This window comes from Rattus norvegicus, chromosome 3 (assembly GCF_036323735.1).
Source record: "Rattus norvegicus strain BN/NHsdMcwi chromosome 3, GRCr8, whole genome shotgun sequence".
NCBI lineage: Eukaryota > Metazoa > Chordata > Mammalia > Rodentia > Muridae > Rattus > Rattus norvegicus.
Genome location: NC_086021.1, coordinates 77,272,538 through 77,293,062, shown reverse-complemented (window position 1 = coordinate 77,293,062; position 20,525 = coordinate 77,272,538). Strand labels below are relative to the sequence as shown.

Here is a 20,525-nt window from a genome sequence, read left to right as displayed (position 1 = left end):
AAGTCAGCCTGTGCGGAGGTCCAGCTCCCCACTGGGCCCGCTTCCTGACTCCCCGTCTTACCTGGGCTATTAACACTTTGATAAAACACTATAACCCAAAGCAACTTGGGAAGAAAAGGCCCTTTCGCTCACAACGTCCACATAACTGTTCATCATGGGAACCAATCCAGGCAGGAATTCACACAGGGCAGGAGCTTTGGCAGAGACCATGGAGGGTGCTGCTTACTGGCTTGCTCTCCATGGCAAGCTCAGCCTTCTTCCTTATAGAACTCATGACCGACCGCCAGCCCTGGGGTGATCCCACTCAGAATGGTCTGGGTCCTCCCTCATGAATCACTAATAAAGAAAATGCCCTACAGGCTTGTCTGCAGTCCAATCTTATGGAGGCATTTCCTGCAGAGTTCTTTCCTCTCGGTGACTGCAGCCTGTGTCCAGGTGACATTAAATCATTCCACACATTCCCTGCCCGTGTGTATACCTCGGTCCGTGTGTACCAGTCTCTAACCCTGCCTGAACCTTTGCCATGCAAATCTACAGCCACCTTACATACTGGTCCTAAACCAAAGGATGCCAACAAGCCTGTGGTGATAGCACAAAACAGCTAGAGAGATGGCATTAGAGCACGGCTGCTCTTCCAGAGGTCCCGAGTTCAATTCCCAGAAACCACATGGTGGTTCATGACCATCTATCTATAAAGGGACTTCATGCTCTCTTCTGGCCTGCAGGTGTACCTGCAGATAGATCACTCATATATTAAATAAATAAATGTTTTTTAAAAGATTAATAGCAGAACACATTTTAACCACATATTTATTGGGGGCACAGGGCAACCGTGATATATACACCACAGCATGCCTGTTAGGGTCAGTGTGAGAACTTATAGGAATTGGTTCTCTCTTTCTAGCATGTGGGGCTTCAGGACTTGAACTGAAGCCGTCGGGCTTGGTGGCAATCACCTTCACTGGCTGAGCCATCTTGCCAGAATTAAATAGATAAAAGTAACACCAGGAAAACAAACTATCATTCCGAGCTCAGTCACAATGCCACACGTGTATAGGTTTCCTCCACTTCTAACAGCAAATTATACTTTTGCTGTTATTTAAACAACAGAGAGTCTCTATGGTCGTGTTGTATTAAGCCTCATCTAATGATGGCTTTCAACACTTAAATTCCAAGATTCTCTGTCCCCCCAGTCTGGATGTCAAGTGGTTTGAATGATCTGCAAAACACTTGAGCCCTCTGGGGGAGCTTGCATTCAAAGAAACCCTCCCGACAATCCCACTGCAAATCAAAGAATCCCTTTGTACTGTGACTAATCACCCCTTAATTTATCTGCTTTGTGCATCTGCATTCTGGGGTCCTCACATCTTGAAGCGGGCATTCTCACCAGTGCCATTTCACATGTGTTCATGCGCACACTGAGAATGGTGGTGGTGTTAAGAAGGCCAGGGTTACATGTCACAAGCAGTAAGACCGTGCTCCGTTGAAACGCAGCTTGCACAAATGTTCTGGGGGGGACATCAGAGTGACTTGATAGATACCACAGATGTGAGCTTTGTCTGTGATAAACCTGTGAAAATTCTAAAAATTATCCTGTAATTTCGAAGAGGTGTCAGATCTTAGGCAGATGTGGTGGCTCATGTGTCTCATCCCAGCACTCGGGAAGCAGGGGTATGCGCATTTCTGAGTTTGAGGCCAGCCTGGTCTTCTATACAGTAAGTTCCGGGCCAGCCAGGGCTATATAGTAAGACCTGGACTCAGTGAAAGAAAGAAAGAAAGAAAGAAAGAAAGAAAGAAAGAAAGAAAGAAAGAAAGAAAGAAAGAAAGAAAGAAGGGAGGGAGGGAGGGAGGGAGGGAGGGAGGGAGGGAGGGAGGGAGGGAGGGAAGGAGGGAAGGAAGGAAGGAGAGAGAGAGGGAGGAAGGAGGAGGAGGAGGAGGAAGAGGAGGAGGAGGAGGAGGAGGAGGCTCTTCTCCCTTAAAGGCTATCCGATCTGTTATTCAGGGTTCATTCATTTCTGTGTTAGTGAGTCAAGAATTGATAATCTCATTTGTGTTAGGCTAACTTTAAGTGCATAGATAGACTCAAACATAAATTCTTACAAAGCAAATGTTTCTACAATGTTCATTTTCAGACTACACTTGCCACTAGGTTTCAAAGCTCTTGCATTTAGCTTTGTGAGCTTGAATTTGCTCCTGAAATTTATTGAGTCCTCTAAGCGCTTCTAAGTAATCAAATTGAATGGAACCCAATTTCAGAGTCTGTCAAGGCATCCAACTGTATGTGTGTCAAAAGGATTTACTGCCAAGCAGGAAGCCAAGATACTTCTAAGTCAAATGTGTTTTCTGGCAAGCGGCAATGACGAGCCCAGTTCCTTTTAGAGCAGGTCCCTGGTACCCGCTTGTTGGGCAGCTGATGGACGTTAGGCAAGCTGACTGGGGCTGGCTTGCAGAACATGGACTGGCACAGGCATTTCTAACCAGTGCAGAGAGCCTATCTGGCCAGCACTGTGTCACCTGGACAAAGAATACTTAACAACAAAGCTGAATGTAGGGTGAGTTGTGTAGAACGCTAAGTCAATTAAAAAAATCTGTTCCTAATGAGTAGCTGGGTCACGGCCAGGAGTCAGGGATGCCGCCAAGTGCAGCCAGCCTGGCACCTTCCGAGTTTTCTGAGCTTCATAAAACTGTTCAGAAATGTGCTCAAGCAATGTCTGCCAAAAAAAAAAAAAAAAAAAAAAAAACAAAAAAAAAAAAAACAAAAAAAAAAACAGTGATGTCACTGAAAGCAAAGTGAACAGAGCGAGCGGTCGAGTGAATCAGGGAGAGGAAGTGGGGAGGGTGAGGGAAGGAGGGAAAGACACTGGGGTGGGGGGAAGCTGTGCTTCAAATTGGATAAACAAAAATGCAACGTACAAAATCATCTGTTGTAAAAGCAAAGGCAGGGAGGACTAAAGGTTTTCTATTTGACCTTAGAGAGAAAAACAGCAAGAGGTCTTTTTTTCTAAAATCAGAGTAAAAATCGCCAGATAATGGCACAATGACAGATGAGGGGGTGGGATGAAGTGAAGACCAAGGCCAAGTACAGCCCAGAATCTCTGCTTCAGGGAAATGGCTGAACAAAATGTATAAACTCCTGCAGTTTCAAGTACTGGGATGCATTTCCTGGTTTTCATGTTCTAACACTGCCCTCTTGTGACCAATGCTGGCATTGCAGGAGCCAACAGATCTCCATTCTAGGCAACGGAGTTTTGATTAGTGACCAGGAAACCCAGGGACCCTGCTCACCCAAAGCTCACAGGGACCCTGCTCACCCAAAGCTTTGTACTAAGCGCCTTATATACATGGAATCATTAATGCAGGACCCACTAGCCCCAGTTCACAGTGTATCCAAGTGCGTATAGCCATACCCAACCAAGCTGCTGTGTTTGTATCAAATAAAAATAACAGGGTTGGGGATTTAGCTCAGTGGTAGAGCGCTTGCCTAGGAAGCGCAAGGCCCTGGGTTCGGTCCCCAGCTCCGGAAAAAAAAGAACCAAAAAAATAAAAAAATAACAGTGAGTAAGCATCAGTTACAGAGGTGCAGAGACCTTAATGACGTCATAAAACACTGTTCTCTACTTTGAAACATGAAACTCTGTCAGTCTTTAGGAATTATTGTGATTAGAAATTTCCCTTAGTTTAGGTTTCCAGATTAGCTGAAAATGTTTCTAAGATTTAGATATTTATTATACCACAATTCTCCTCACGTATAAAATCTACAGGGAAAAACAAGGTCGTGTACAAATACACACACACACACACACACACACACACACACACACACACGAGTTGGGTGCTGTTGTCTAATGTAGTAGGTAGATCTAGTATTGGTTTATTATTGGTTTGTATTGCTGTCGGTTAGGATGTCCCTGGAGGTACAGACAAAGTGTCACTGGGGAACTGGGGAGATCTCCTTAACATGATCCCCATTGCCAAGTAGAATGAGTATGTATGCCGTGTTGGGGCTCTATGAGACATGGATGTGGCCTGTAGGCATGCCCCCTGTTGGTCAAAGTTCCGTAAGACAGCAGAAAGAATGGCCAAGGCAGGATGGCCATCTGAGCAGCTAGGAACGGGAACAAGGGCACCAGCTCCTTGGGGAAGGCCTCCAGCTTCGGGGACTCAGCTGCCCAGAAATTGAGGCTCCATAAGCAGGGTGTGGCTCTGGGGTCCATCAGGAGCAGGAAGAATGTAAAACCGATTGAGAAAGGAGCTATGCAGCTCTCAGCAGGATTTCTGTCATTTAAAGACAGAGCGATGTGGTCAGCAGCTGTCTCTGCCTTTCCCTCCCTGCCGGCCACCCCCATGCTCACCAACTCTGGCTGCTAAGCTGACAGTGGGACCAAGCCCTGTGCTGGGGAGTTAGCCATCCCTAAACTTGAAGCCCAGTGGGCCCCTACTTCACCACACAGCACAGGCCTGAAGCTGACAGGCCCACTCACTCCCTGAAGCATTGTCATACTGTTCTGCAATGTGCAGTCAGTGGCTCTCTTTACTGCAGTCTTAGGCATCAGTGATGCAGTGGGCAATAATGAATGATTATTGGCCCTAGCTCCCCTGGACACCGGGGAGAAGCCTTTGAATACCCCTAAAGGACACACATGTTGACAAACTCTGATGATGGCTATGCAGGGTGACAGGGGATCCCAGTGGCCTTAGCTCTTCAGCTTCCCGCTCTGTCGTCCTAAGGAGACCATAACTTCTCTGTGGACAGTCATGACACAGCACACATGGGCCAACTTATGGGTGGGCTCAAGCCACTGTTGGGACAGGCTCTGTGAACAATGAGGGGTCCTACTGCTTGTGTGGGGAACATCACCAGTGAAAGGCGATTGTAATTCTTCAAGCCCCACCCTGTAGAAGTCGGAGCACTAGTTGTAGGTAGGCAGCTTAGCATCTTCTGAGCAAGTGGTAGCATGCCGGGCCTCCCAGCTTGGCGGCATCCTGGAAGCCCACCCCTCGCTCTAGAGCCACTGTCTCCAGAACCTCGACCCCTGTCCCGAGCTTCTCCACAGATTCCCCGACTTCAGTGTAGGACAACAATGATTCAGATAAGCAAAGAAACCTAGTCTTGTCGCTTCCCAGAGAATTGAGAATAGTAATACCTTGCCTTTATCAATTTTCTTTTTTAAAAAAAGTATGTTGCATTTACTTTACTTAAAAAAAAAAGAAAAGAAAAGCGATTATATCCTAGGACCCAAAGAGTTTAAAAAAAAAAAAGTCATCCACACCAACCATACACACACCATACACACACACACACACACACACACACACACACACACACACACACACCACACACACGCATGCAGTGTTCCTAAGCTCCATTTAGAATGGTCAGAAGGTTATCGGAGTTTATGAGGCAAACAGAATATGAATATATGCATTCTTAACTCCCTATGGACACATAAAATAGGGTAACTTTTTCAGAAAAAGAAAAAAGTATCGAAATAAAGGCAACATGTATCAAGTCAATACAACCCAATAAATGTGTAGCGTAAGAAACACTGTGTCAGTACCTGGGCCTGTCCCTTCAGGCGCACCACCACCCAGTCCTCCATGAGAGTCAGGATCCTCCCTTTCTCCCAGCTGCCCACAGGACACACCAACATCCCTCCTAACAACCTCGCCTCCACCCTGTAACCTGCTGTCCTCACCTCAGTTTTCTTCCCTTGTCTATCCTGCTCCACCTTGGGTGTGCTGTGGAATGGAGGGTCGCACTGGTTCAACTCTACATCGCTAGATCTAAGAGGCGGTCAAGAATGAGTGGGCCACTGTGTTGGGGAAGGCCTGAGGCTCTGAGCTGGTGTCACGGGCAGAAGACAAGCGAGAGGAGCCCCACAGGGAATTGCTTCTCCCCACAACTGTGATCCAGCTGGCCTCATTTCTATCCTTCCCTCTTCCCAGCCTTCAGGCACCCATTATGGTCGAGGACGGAAGCCCCAAAGTCACAAGGAACTGGCTGCCCCACTTGACCAGCATGAGCACATCAGTGGGATAAAATGAGTCTCATCAGAGCTCGCAAGAGATCCCGAGGCATGCTCAGGGCGTGGCCACTGCGATGCTCGTAGGATGCTCAGTGCGCAGCCGCCTATAGGCGGCGCCCCAGCGCCAGAAGCCCTTCTTGGCTTTTTGCTCACTGTTTTGTCCAGAAAGCACATACTGCCCCCAGAAAGGAGTAAAACTGGGGTGCATTTGGGAACTTGTCACTGTATCCCTTCTGACTTGGTAAGAAGACAGACAGAGGGTCTCAGAGAAGAAAATGGAGATGCAGGCTAGCATCTCCTCTCCAATGACTGGACCCTGAGCACAGCTCTTCTCGATCCTCTCCCAATTCACCTTCAATCTCTTGTAGCTCTTTTTTCTCTTTCCTCACTTCCTACCCTCAGCTTGCTGCCTACCCTTTCTCATGTATGGGCAACAGGAAGAATGCAAACTTCGAACGATATCAGACCTAAATTTAAGTCTAGTTGACATGCATCTGTGTGGCCCCGGAGGATTAGAACCACTGTCACGGAGCCTCATATCCAAGCCTATGAGTGTACTACCATATAAACGCCTAAAGACGAAGCCAGTCGCTATGCACAGGCATAAGGGGCATAGTGAGTGGTTTGATGGATTTTCTAGGCCAACCTGGTGGTCAATTGTTTGGCTAAATAAATACTAGATGTTGTTATAAAGGGTTTTTGGATGGGATTACTGTTATGGTGAATAAAACTTAAATTTATTCATTTTTATTTATTATGGGGGGGATGATGCACACATGCCACGGGACACATGTGGAGGTCAGAGGTCAACTCTGTAGAGTCCATTCCATCCTTCCTCCTTTTGCATACGTCCCAGAGGTCTAACTTAGGTCTCCCGGCTTTGCATGAGTATTTTTACCTGCTGAGTCATCTTGCTTCCCATAAACTTTAAAGAAGGCATATCACCCTTCCCAGAGTAGGTGGGCCTCGTCCCAATTAGCTGGTGGTCTTAAGAACAAGTCCGTTTCCCTTGGTGTTCCCACAGAAGAAAGAGAGTTTCCGGCTTCAAAAACATATTGTCAACATTACGTCTACCCAACTCCGACAGCTGCCCCAGGAGCTCAGGTTTACCAAGCACCGTAAACCAAAAAAATCAATCTCTCTTTGTCTCCTCTCTTCTTCCCCTCTCTCCTCTTATTTCCATTTACTTCTTTTTCTCTTACAAAGGGTACTCTTCTCCTAAGCTAAGCAGTCAGGCTGATTGGTCCCCATCGCGATCAGGCAGAGGCCCACTGCCCACCACACAGTCAGCCATGTAAACCGGGGTTTCCCCTTCTACTTTTCAGGAAGACTGGTGGGAGGAGGGTCAGCCATCTTGCTCTCTCTCCTTAGCCTCTTCCTGTCCGGAAGCTGGGACTGTGAGCTTCTTGAGAGCCTGGCCCCCATCTGCCTCGGGTACCTTCTAGAACAGGCAGAGCTAATGTCCCTTTCTTCTTGCATTCTAATGACTAGAATAAATCCAGAAACTGATCAAGCTTTATAGGAGGGAGTATGTGAAGGAGACAGTAAGCCAACACCAGTATAAAGCTAATAATTCCTCACAATTTTGGAGACTAGGAGACCAAGCCTGGCTTAGAAGAGTTTTCTGCGTGAGGTTTATGATCAAAATTACAGATTAAAAACCTACAATTAAATTATATTAAGTTGAAGTGTCAAAGCCCAGAACCAATCAGCTCTCCCCAGCTCGAACCTCATGGTGCTATCCCATTGGCTCAGGGAATATTCCTGAAGTCCCTGACCACTCTTACTTTATCCCCAACAAAGTCTCCCACCATAGCAGGCAGCGACTGTGCTACCGTCACTGCTGCAGTTCCTGATCCTTGGGCATGGCTACGCTGTCTTCCCTCTTCTCTCTCCTTAACCCTCACTTTTTTCTTTCCTCCCATCTCCCAATTGGCTTCTCTCCTTTCTTACTCAGGGTCAATTCAAGAGCAAGAAGGCCCAGCAAATGACCCTGCTCAAGGTCCTCCCTGGGGCACGTCTGTGCAGAAGACTCTTAGGTGGAATGAGTACCAAGAAGCTCTAAGCAGAGACACCAGGAGTGCCCGTCAGAACAACAGAATGACAACAGTGTGCACATGCTTTCGTGCATGCTTTCGTGCATGCTTTTGTGCGTGCTTTAGTGAGTGTATGCACTTGTGTGTGTGCAGTGCTTGTGTGCATGCATGTATGCATGTGTGCATGTGTATAGAAGATAATATTTATCATCTTGTTTTCTTTTCCTTCTACTTATTTTGAAATAGTCTCCTGTAGCTCAAGCCGGCCCCAACTCTCCATGTGCCTCTGCATGACCATGAACTCCTCGTCCTCTTACCTCCACCTAGAATTTTGCACACCACTACAGTTCGTATGGTACTGGGAATCAAACCCAGGGGCTTCCTGCAAGCGAGGCACTCTCTACCCCTGAGCTACGTTCCTAGCCCTCTTGGTGGTTCAGTGAGACCACACAGCGCAGTGATTTAGGGCATGTGACTAGGCGCTGGACTGCCTGTGTGGGAATCCTAGCTCCCTTACTCTCTTAACCTAACACAGCCCTAAGCCTAAGCTATTTAACTCTTCAGGGCCGGGAACGGGGCATAGTTTCCTCGTCTGTAAAGAGAGACCAGGAATATGACCTAACCCATGGGTCATATGAGGGTTCAAAGAGTCAAAGCAAGACCTGTTGAGTGCCTAGAAGACTGTCTACTAGGGATGACTATGCAAAGGAGGGAGGCTGTTTTCAGACCCACTGGGAAACTGAGGCAGCTGGTAAAAAATCAGAGTCTTTTCTGACATCCAAGGTAAACCAGTCATGAGAGAGAAGAGGAGATGATTCACCACAACTGGGAAGCAGGAGCTGTAGGCCATGTCTGGTGAACTATCTGCACACTGCCACACAGGAAAAGTACCTGTGGGACAAAAGTGACTTGGTCACCAAAGTGGTCCGTTGACATCCACAGCACTGGGCCTAACACAGGAAACCAACTATGTTCCAAGTTCCGCTCCACCAACAATCTTTATAATGCCTCTAAAGTTTTAAGAGGGTGACTGTGGTTAAGGAGATAGCTCAGCAGTGAAGACCACTGACTGCTCTTTCAGAGGACCCAGGTTCAGTTCCCATCACCCACATGGTGGCTCATGACCACCCATAACTCCAATTCTAGGGGATCTAATACCTAATTCTAACCTCCTCCAGCACCAGGCATGCATGTGGTACACAGGCTTACACACAGGCAACACACACACACACACACACACACACACACACACACACACACACACACACACTAAAAAGTAATTGCCCATACATCCCTACAAAATGTAAATCTCAAATTTAGAATCACAAATATCTTTCCATTTGAAATTTGCTGCCAAAAAGAGTTCAGAGGGCTAGAGAGATGGCTCAGCAGTTAAGAGCACTGACTGCTCTTCCAGAGGTCCTGAGTTCAATTCCCAACAACCACATGGTGTCTCACAACTATCTGCAATGGGATCTGATGCCCTCTTCTGGTGCGTCTGAAGACAACAACAGTGTACTCACATATATTAAATAATACATACATTCATACATACATACATACATACATACATACATACTCAGAAACTGTCTTTTACGCATTTAGTGTTCACGTGTCCATGCATGCATGTGATGTGCTCTTTTGTGGAGGCCAGAGGCGCTCGCTGTTGGGAGTCTTCCTCAATTGCTCTCCACCTCATCCTTCAGTCTCTCACTGAATCTGGAACTCATCAACTCACTGGCCAGTGAGCTCTAGTGATTTGCTTGTCTCTTCTCGCTCTGAGAACCCTGACTACAGATTCTGCAGCTACAGCAGATGTAGTGGGTTGGCCTAGTGCTGCTTGTGTTCTAATGCTAATTTGGGGCCCCCAAGACTGGTTACCTCAAAGGCGAGAGAATCCACAAGTAAGACATGAGTGACCCTGCCCCCAGTTAATTGTGATTGATAAAGATTCCGACAGCCAATCGCTGGGCAGAAGAGACACAGGAGGGGTTGAGGTTTCTTGGGCTTAGGGAGAGAGGACCAGAAGGGGAAGAGGAAGAAGCCACCATGGAATAAAGGAGGGGTGTGCAGGATAGGAGAAAAGAGAAGCTGCCATGGGTCAGCTGAGCCATAAAAACGTGGCCCTGGGGGTCACTCAATTGGAGCCAAGGGCAGCCCGGATAGAACACAGTAAATAGTAATAACTTGGAGTTACTGATTGAAAAGTAGATTCTAGCAGCTATCATACAGCTTAAGGCATATTCAATCTACAAAGGCTGTGTGTGTGTGTGTGTCTTTCATCCAGGAACTGAACAACCAAAGGCGGGGTGAGACCCCAGGCCAGGATTTAATATTTTCTATTATGTATGGCCCCCAAATAGCCAGCTACCCTGCTACTGTGCTGCTTAAAGCTTATGAAAAACATGAAGACTGTGAGTGTGTTTTTCACCCGGGAACTCCATAACCAAAGGAAGGGTAGAAGCCCCGGGCGGGGATTTTAGTATATTCCACTACAAGCAGGCTGCTGTGTGGACGTTGGGGCTCTGAACTCTGGTCCTCGAGTTTAAGCATCAGGCACTGACTGAGCTGCCTCCCTAGCTGAGGCAGGAGGGGTTCTTTGTGTGTGCTTTATTGTTGTTTGTTTTGGTGTGTGTTTTGTTGAATTGGCTGTTTGGGGGCAGTGGTTTTGTTTTGATTTTTGCTTTGGGCTTTTCCAGACAAGATTCCTCTGTGTAGTCCTGTCTGTCCTAGAACTCACCCTGTAGAACAGGCTGGCCTCAAACTCAGAGATCCAGCCTGCCTCTCCCTCTGAAGTGCTAGGACTAAAGGTACATGCCACCACATCCAGCTGTGGAGAGAATAGGATTTGAGGGTGTCCCTGTCAGCCACGTTTCCCTGCACCTCTGGAGCTCCCAGGAGGCTTATAGGCACAACTTCTAATATGAGGAAAAGTCACCAAGCCATGTGGAGAAAGGCTCCCAGAGAGGAGTAAGAGACGCCCTTCCCAGCGCTCACACTCACCTGGTACAGCGCCGATGAAAACAGTCTATCATGCTGCATTGGAACTGTTTGCTCTTCCCAAGAGGCAGGCAGCTCCTGAGGGAGCCAGCGTGTTCCTGTACTGAATGTTCCAACCCTTCACATCGAGCTCACGTCACCCAAGACTCCCAGCGCATGTTTGTGACATGACTAAACAAAGGAATTCAATGGGCACTAACTGTGGGGAAGTAGATTTGAAAACGTGGTTGTCTTTTTTTTAATAACATGGTAGATGAGATCATGAATTTGAGAGGGAGCTGGGCGGGCACAAGGAGTTGGAGCAGGAGAGGGAGGGCTGGAAAATTGTGTGAATACAGTACACAGTACTCACATATGAAAGTCTCAAAAAATAAATGTTACTAAAAACAACAGTAAACAAATGTTTACTAAAAACAACAGTAATAAAACACTCTGGCCCTTTTTTTTGCATGTGATAAGGTGCTGGGTATTGAACCTGTGGCCTCACACATGCTAGGCAAGCACCTTACCCCTGAGCTACACACCCCACACATGTTTTTCTTTTTTTAATGACAGGGTAGATTACCTGGTGACTGCTGGTCTCAGACACTTTAACATCCAAAGACCCAGCTAGGACAGCATACCAGTTGGTTCCAATGTCCCCTTGTCGAAACACTGAAAGAGAGACAGTGAGGTAAGCACACCAGGCACAGGTTTGAGGGCGGTGACCTGATAGATCCTCACTGGCATCGCAAGCATGGCTTATTTTCACCCTTCCTTGATCTGTTCTGACAAGAATACAACATGGCTTTCCTCGAGGTCATCCAGTCACAAAGCTTATCCTATAAATCCAACATTCTAAGAAGCAGATACCCATCATCAGAGTGCTCCCAGACACCCATCTACAATAATTGATCACGCTGACTGCAGTAAGAGCTGTTGGTCAACATAGTAACTCCAGGGTTTAAACACAGCCCTGGGGAGACGGAAGCAGGTGGATCTCTGTGAGTCTGAGGCCAGTCTGGTTTACATAGATAGTTCTAGGAGAGCCAGAGCCACACAAAACTTTGACTGTCTTAATTCACTAATATCCTGTGTACCTCATTTAAATACACTTCATTGTGCTGGGATTCTTGGAAAACTATGGCTCTAAACAGGAGAAAGTCTTATTGGATTTGCCCAACTTCACAGGTCTACATCGAAAACCACCATGTGGTTCATCCACAGTGCAAGCGCTCAGGCTGAGGTGAGAGGACCATGAATCTGTGGCCAGCCCAAGAGACATAAGACTTTGTCAGGAAGTAAAAAGTTAGTAGATAAATGAATGGATGTTTCCTTTTCAACAAACCAAGGGATGGCTTCTTTTTTCTTTGTTTATAAAGATTATGAAGACCAAGCCATCAGTTTTCTTGTTTGTTTTTTGAATCCACTGCACTTAGGCACTTGGTCATAATCCGCACCAGATGTTTCTGAACCTGCATTGTCTCTGAGTTTGTAATCTCAGAAACCATTTAGATCTTCAGGACAAACACTAGCTTCTGTGTTATGCTAATAGTAGACTTTGATAAGTCATCTGTAGGGCTGGAGAGACGGCTCTGCAGCTAACACCTCCTGCTCTTCCAGAGGATGAGTACGATTCCCAGCTCCCTAGTTTGAGAACTACCAAAACTCCAGCTCCAGGACATGCAACACCCTCCTCTGACCTCAGTGCACACTGGCACTCGTGTAGCAGACATTCACACAGACACACACACGTAAGTACACACACACACACACACACACACACACAGAGAGAGAGAGAGAGAGAGAGAGAGAGAGAGAGAGAGAGAGGGGAATAAAAATAAAATAAATCTTTTATTTTAAAAAGAGAGAAAAAAATCAGTCTCTGAAACTCTTGCTCCAATATTTCATACAAACCAACTCTATGGTTGGCTAAGGAACCACATGGAATGGTTTGTTTTGTTTTGTTTTTTCTTTATTTAATGTTTATAATCAAAGATCAAGCAAATGGCTTGCTGAAAAATCAAAGTCCAGCTTAGAAGGTGAGCCAAGGCCTGGCAATACCTAGGACACAGCTTCTGGGGACCAGAGGCGAAGGTATGCTCTGAGCCCATGCGGGCCGTGTTGTGGAGAACAGGGACAGGGAGGGCATTCAGCCAGGACAGAGACGGAGTAAGAGGATGGTGACACAGTCACACTGGCCTTTCCAGTGACATCGGCTCTCAGCCTCTGCAACATGCTTAGAGCTGCAATGTGATCCAATTTCCATTACATGCTATGCAATATTTGCTTCAAAATGGCTTTAAGAAACAAAAGCATCCTCCCAAAATGAATTTTCTGACATCAGTAGCTGGTTTGAAACACATAGAGAATGTTTAAAGATTTATTTTATTATTTATTTGTGTGTTTCTCTCTCTCTCTCTCTCTCTCTCTCTCTCTCTCTCTCTCTTTCTCTCTCTGTCTGTGTGTGTGTGTGTGTGTGTGTGAATGGATGACTGTGTGTGCACATGCATGCACACACATGTCTGCAGAGGTCAGGAGAGAATCTCAGAGCCTCAGTAGCTGGAATTAGATGATTGTGTGAGTTGCCCCAAATGGATCCTGGGAAACTTAACCTTCCAAAAAGCCACTTAACCTTCCACTGAGCCATCTCTCCTGTCCCTGTTTAGAGAAACTTTTAAAACCAGAAACGTGACCATTTGTGTGTGTGGACCTGGGAAAACATTTCAACAGATACATACTAAATATTATTAGTCATCTCTAGGCCTGGGCATGACAGGTGACTTTCCTACCTGTGTACTTTCCACCTACATGACAGGTGGTTAATTTCCTACCTTTTCTATAATGATCCCACCCAGAGCACACACACATGAGCTTGTACTCAACCAAGCCAGATTTTATGCAAGTTCACACCCTTATCCACAGGCCTGGTCCAAAAGTTCCAGCCCTCGCCTCGCTGGCATGGCGAAAGTTGCTTTAGTCAATCCAGGGCACTTCATCAGCCTTGCCAGGGATTGATTGGTCTAGACTTTAGCCATGGGGTACAACTCTGGCCAGTGACTCAGCGCAGGAAGTCTGTTGGGGAACTGAGAGGGAACAGTCCTTCAGGGAGGATTTCTGCTGTGGACACAGAATGCCTCCACGTGCTGCAGCTGCCCGAGACACAGGTCAAGCCCTGAGGTGCATGGGGAGGCTGAGGGGACCACAGACTTCACCACCAACCACGAATCATCTCACCTCAGTGCTTTCATATGTGAGGAATTGGATTTTTACCTCTTTCCTTCCTGAATGAGCCACTGGCTATTCAAGGAAGTTGGGTGGAAGTATTCTGTTACTGCAGAATAAAATATACCCAGACACGGGGAGCCGCTGCTTTCTTAGTGAAAAGGAAAGCACTTTATAACGGCAGCTTCTGACCTATCATTTTGTTCTTGCTGCCCCGATTCACACCTAAAATAAATACTATTTATAACCAAGGTCCGTTCAAAACATAGCTAACAGCATAGGCAAGAAAACTTGTTAATAGCTCAGTAGTCACCTCTTTCCTGGATTAAAGATGATAATTATTTGGATCTCTAAGGATACCGCTAAATGAGTGTGTCAGTCCGTCCTTCCAGACCCATCTAGAAAGTGAGTTGCTGCCCTGAGTTTGGGGGTGGGGGGTGGGTCATCAAAGACTGAGGAGCAAAATAAATACAGGAGAGAGAGAGAGGGTCAGCTCACTTGGAAGCCCAAATATCTGGCACCAGACTCTGCCGATGCTCTCTGTCCCCACAGGATAGTCCCAGAGGAACACAAGCCACACCCAAGCACACACCACGGGAGTCACGGGCCTTACGTGTGATTCCTTTCTCCAGGTTCTCATAGTAACTGCATAAACAAATCTGACGAAGGAGGTTTGGGTGAAATCTCTCAAAAGCTTTAACTCCTTTCAGCCGCGTGAAAATTATGTCCACATCTTCACTAGATCGCTCCAACGGCCTGCAGTGGGGAGAAAGGGCACAGAACCTGTCAGGTCTTAGTGAGAAACGGGTCGCAAGGCGGAACTCATTACAGCTGGACAAACATCTACCACGAGACACAGTCGCCAGTAGTCTGGGACAGCCTGGGACTTAGAATGTGGCCCGGGATGACTTTGTCTTCTTTCTCTTTTTTTTTTTTTTTTTTTTTCTTTTTCCGGAGCTGGGGACCGAACTCAGGGCCTTGCGCTCGCTAGGCAAGCGCTCTTCCGCTGAGCTAAATCCCCAACCCCCCCCCCCCTCGGGATGATTTTGAACCGCCTCCCTCTACCTCCCAAGTGCTGGACTACAGGCCTGTGCTGTGAATAGTTGGCTATCCCAAGTGTTCCATTCCAAATATTGGTCCAGCTGTCCCCATCATGGGTCTGTCTGTCTGTTTGTCTGTCTGTCTGTCTGTCTGTCTCCGTCTCCATCTCTCTCTTTCTCTCGGAGCCTCTGTCCATCTTAAGTTCTAACTATTACAAATGTCTAGGGCAGGTTTGCTCAGAGTCAAGAACACTAAATTCAGAGAAACTGTCTGTGGTCCTGGCTAGCCTCTCAGATAATTCCCACAGAAAAGGTGTGGGTGGAACTTCCTGTAGAAGAAGGAAACCTGGGATATACAGTGCCCAGCTCCCGGGATGACGGACTGCCAGGGGACCCATAGGCCTCAGTATTGCGGTGGTTTGCTCTAAGGCTTCAAGGTAGCCATGTTGAGAACTTTAAAATGTTATCGGGCCCTGACTGTTGTGCCCTCATGAAGGACCATACTGCTGTCACAGAAACAAGTCCCTAATAAAAGGATGAGTGTGATGCCTCTCCTCCCTCTCCAGGCCTTTCTCTTTGGCTTTTGCATAGACAATACTTTTTGTCTTCTTTTTGCCCACCATGGCTTCCGCAGCAAGAAGGCCCTGCAAGTATGATTTCCCCATCTTCTAATGGATCGCCCAGACTCCAGAACCATGACAGACATTTTTTTTTCTTTATAAACTTCCCAGTCTGTGATATTTTATTATAGCAACACAGCACCATTGTATCAGGACCCCTCTCCATCCACCACTTATGGTGGCCTCCCAAACTATCAGAAGCAAAGGCCTTGAGGCTCAGGGCTTAAAAATGTCGCTAGAACTTCAAGATCGAACAAATTGCTACCCAAAGACTCTATGTGAACTGGAGGGAAACACTTTCAGTACAACAAGAACAACATGGTGTCCCTCGGACGGCATCCAGCCCAGCTGGGCATATGCAACACGGTCAGCACCTATAGGAGGTCAGAGCACTGCCATAGGAGGCCTGGGACTGCCCAAAGCAAGGCAAGGATGGAAATTACCCCAGGAGAAATTGCAAGGCCAGTAACTAAAAACGAGACTGAGCTGGTGGGAAAATTAGAAGAGATGAGGGTCCCTCTTCCCTCCCAAAGGAAAGCAAAATCCCTGTTTGTCCCTCCGCCCCTGGGACATCCTTTATTAGGAAGGCAGACCAGGGCAGCTGTAGATGGTCGGCCTGAAACTACATAGGAGAAACTGAACACTCAAAAGCAGAAGAAGAAAATTGTACCTCCATGAGGTTCAAAGGAAGCCAGATCAGCACGGTTCAAACCCAGACTTTAAGTCACAAAGGATCAATGGTTTCATGCAGTCCTAACACAAAGGTCTCTGTGACGTCGCCCGTGGTTAAACATTTAAGTTCCCCAAAGAGTAAAAAATGATATTTTTTTAATTTAAAAGAATTATGTTACATTTATTTGTTTTGTGTCTTTTTCTGTGTCTGGGTGTTTGTGTGAGTGTATGTTTATGCAGCACTGGAGAGCAGACCCGGAGTCTCATGTATGCTTGCCACTCTGCCACCTCTGACCCAGACCCTCACACACGCTGGTCCCTGTGCCAGCTCTGCTAGTCCCACTGTTTCCATCTCAAATGTCTCCTGAGGATTAGTGTATGTGTTTCAGAACATTGGGCAGAAGGCTAGTTAAACACACTTGAACTAAAAATGACTTTGTAGCTCAGTTTGAATCTCCATCTCAACAAGAAGTTAATGTAATACATATATATATATATATATATATATATATATATATATTTCTCCCTTGATGAGTAATGGCCAAAGCTAAAATAACTCATGTGGCCTTTATAAAGTACAGAAGGCTACAGAAGCCAGTAGCAGCAGCAGCAGTACCCTCGTCGATATGATCATTAGTCACCATGGCCTTTAAACGCATCTAATGAGGGGCTGAGGGAATGGTCTGTGGATAAGGTGAGATCCACATCCAGTGAGAGACCCTGTCTCAAAACTTAGGGTAGACAATGACAGAGGAAGACACTGAGTGCTGGCCTCTGGCCTCCACACACACACAGGCATGCATGTGCACATAAATGTAACAAACACACACACACACACACATACACACACAAGTGTCTAAAGAAAGCAATGAATACTAAGCTTGAGAAATACTTAGCATACTTGTGTGACTTTTGTGCAATCTTTAGACACGTATATTCTTTCCTATTAGAACGATAAGATCTTAAACAATCCACACTTAATGATCTCAGTCTCTCTAACACTTAGCTTTTCAAGAAGTTTTGACACCAATGGAAAATTTTGATCACCACGGCCTATTAGAGAAAGCAATGGATCCCATTTTACACTCACAAACATTTAGACACACAAATCAGTGTGCTGCAATCGTGAGTATTTATAATACCAGTGATGATGTAGGGGTGTCAAAGGTCTTTGAGACGCAAGATGTTTGCCACTTCTCAGGTTATTGTCTTAATTACACAGTCATTAACCACTCTAGAACACTGTGTACTCTGTCCTAACTGCAAGTTCTTCCGACAATGTCAATGACATTCAGAAAGAAGGAATTGATGACAGTTCACTCGGTCTGCATATATTTTCTAAGGAAGTAAGGAAAGCTATCTGGTGCCACAAAGACCAGGATTTGTGTGCCCAGAGTGATGGGCATCGGTGCACATACAACAATTCCCAATCAAGAGGAAAGGAATTCAGAAAAGAAAGAGGTGTCACTATGGGTAAAATTCTAGCAAGATGATCTCAATAGTGCATTGTTTTAAAAACCCCAAAGTGTCTGTGTGTGTGTGTGTGTGTGTGTGCATGCATGTGTGTGTATGTGTATATATGTGAGTATGTATATGTGTGTATTTATATGTGTATGTGTATGTGTGTGTATGTGTATATATGTGTGTAGGTGTATGTGTGTGTGTATATATGTGTGTGTATGCATATATATATGTGTGTGTGTATGTGTGTTATATGTGTGTGTATATATGTGTGTGTGTGTGCAAGCACTCCTCATTTCTCTTTTTGTAACTATAGAACTATAGCAGCACTGTTAGCAAAGTGCTAACAAAAAAAAAGTGTCTGTAAAGCTTGCTGTTGTCATTTCAGTTTTCTCCCTAGAGATTCCTATCCTCCTGACTCCTCCCCTCTGCCAGTTTCTGATTCATTCACTACACATGTACCTGCATGCCTATGTATACACACATACACAAGCTGGCATATGGGTACATACATAGGAGCACATATATACCCAAGTACACACATCCCTCCCTCAACTCAGTTGCCTAAATTTTCCTTTGTCTGCTGTGATCTTTGACTCTGCCAGTGTGCTCATAGCTATCCTTAACCAAGGCCTGGCAGATCTTTCCAATCCTTCTGATCGCTGAGCATTGGTCACCAAGAAGCAGAGGCCACAGAGTTGGCAGATTGCTGCTTAGTAGCCAACCTGATAGGATAAATGCTGGGAAGGTGGTACCTTTGGCTGGCCATGCCAAGGTAGGCATGACACTAAAAAGTGATGTCAGTAAACAGATCTAGTGTAAGAGGTTTATTGGGAGAGTGGGGGCAGTAAAAGGCTTGTCTTGAAGAGGACATGATAGTAAGATAGAGACAGGCAAGCAAGCAGACAGACAGAGACAGACAGACAGACAGACAGACAGACAGACAGACAAGGAATGTGAGAGGGAGGGGGAGAGAGAAAGGGAGAGGGAGAGGAAGAGAGGGAGCTGGGGTGGCACCCCTTTTATGCGTGGCACCTGGCACACCTGTCAGAGGCAGCAAGTGATTACATAAGCACTGCTAGATCCCTGGGGGCAGGCTGGTGGAAATGCCTGATTTTTAATACAGCCTACATGGTTTTTCATAAAACAATGAAGAGAAAAGTGTCTTTCTAGGTCCAAATGTAAAGAATATTAAACATTAGTCTTTCCTGTCAACTGCTTTAAAAAACTTGTTTGCAACAAGAAGTTCAAATCTTACTATCTCTCCTATTTTGTAAGACTTCTATGCAAATTTTTCTCTCACCCCACCTTACAAAACCCATATGCAAATTTTTTAAAACATCACCATACCTCCTACACACACACACACACACACACACACACACACACACACACACTCACACATGTGTAAAACCTTTCTTTACACAAAGGCCCTGCTTCATTCTTGGAACTTAAATGACTTAAGTGGCCCTTTCCTTCCCATTTCCCTTCTTGTCCTCTGTGACAATTCTTTTAAAAGTAGCCAATCCAAATTCGAGCAGCAAACCACTGAACTGAGAACAGGACCCCCGTTGAAGGAATCAGAGAAAGGACTGGAAGAGCTTGAAGGGGCTCGAGACCCCATATGAACAACAATGCCAACCAACCAGAGCTTCCAGGGACTAAGCCACTACCCAAAGACTATACATGGACTGACCCTGGACTCTGACCTCATAGGTAGCATTTCTACCTATATTCTAGTAAGATCACCAGTGGAAGGGTAAGCCCTTGGTCCTTGAACGTGATTGTTGTGGGGGGGGGGGCGGTAATGGGGGGAGGATGGAGAGGGGAACACCCATAGAGAAGGGGAGGGGGAGGGGTTGGGGGATGTTGGCCTGGAAACCGGGAAGGGGAATAACAATCGAAATGTAAATAAGAAATATTCGAGTTAATAAAGATGGAAAAAAATAAATAAAAGTAGCCAATCTTGAAACACAGTGAAGTCAGATCCCAGCCAATGGGAAGGAAAGCTACAGTCTCCACTTACATTAGACTAAAATCCCGAGTCAACTTCCTGTCGCTGTGTGCTTGATCTGCCTTCAGTAGTTCACCCTTCTGATGAGAAGTCTAGCGTGGCCTTGTTGAGACACTTTAACTGGAATGGTGGTCTCTCTGTGACCCTGAACTTATTTCCAACATAATGAGATGAGAAATTGTGACTGGGGATCATGAAGACCACCATGAGAGGGAGCTGGGGTGGCACCCCTTTTATGCGTGGCACCTGGCACACCTGGCAGAGGCAGCAAGTGATTACATAAGCATTGCTGGATCCCTGGGGGCAGGCTGGTGGAAATGCCTGATTTGGCCTTGAACAAAGGTAAAGAGGCCCATGTACCTTCACTCCCCATTAGATGCAACTACTTTGTCACAGGTTCCACAGGGGACTGAAGGCCACTGCTCTGTGGCCCTTGGAAAAAAAAATCTCAC

At 46.2% G+C, this 20,525-nt stretch overlaps 1 protein-coding gene across 2 annotated transcripts in view; it reads right to left on the bottom strand.

The window, feature by feature from the left end:
- Rapgef4 (Rap guanine nucleotide exchange factor 4) overlaps positions 1-20,525 on the bottom strand; it is a 292,910-nt gene that overhangs the window by 216,871 nt on the left and 55,514 nt on the right. For both annotated transcript variants that reach the window (XM_039104344.2, NM_001100642.1), the window contains exons 2-3: positions 14,880-15,022; positions 11,628-11,716 (exon numbers count right to left, since the gene is read on the bottom strand). In XM_039104344.2, coding sequence (XP_038960272.1) covers positions 11,628-11,716; positions 14,880-15,022 — 232 coding nt within the window. The remainder of the gene's footprint in view (positions 1-11,627; positions 11,717-14,879; positions 15,023-20,525) is intronic.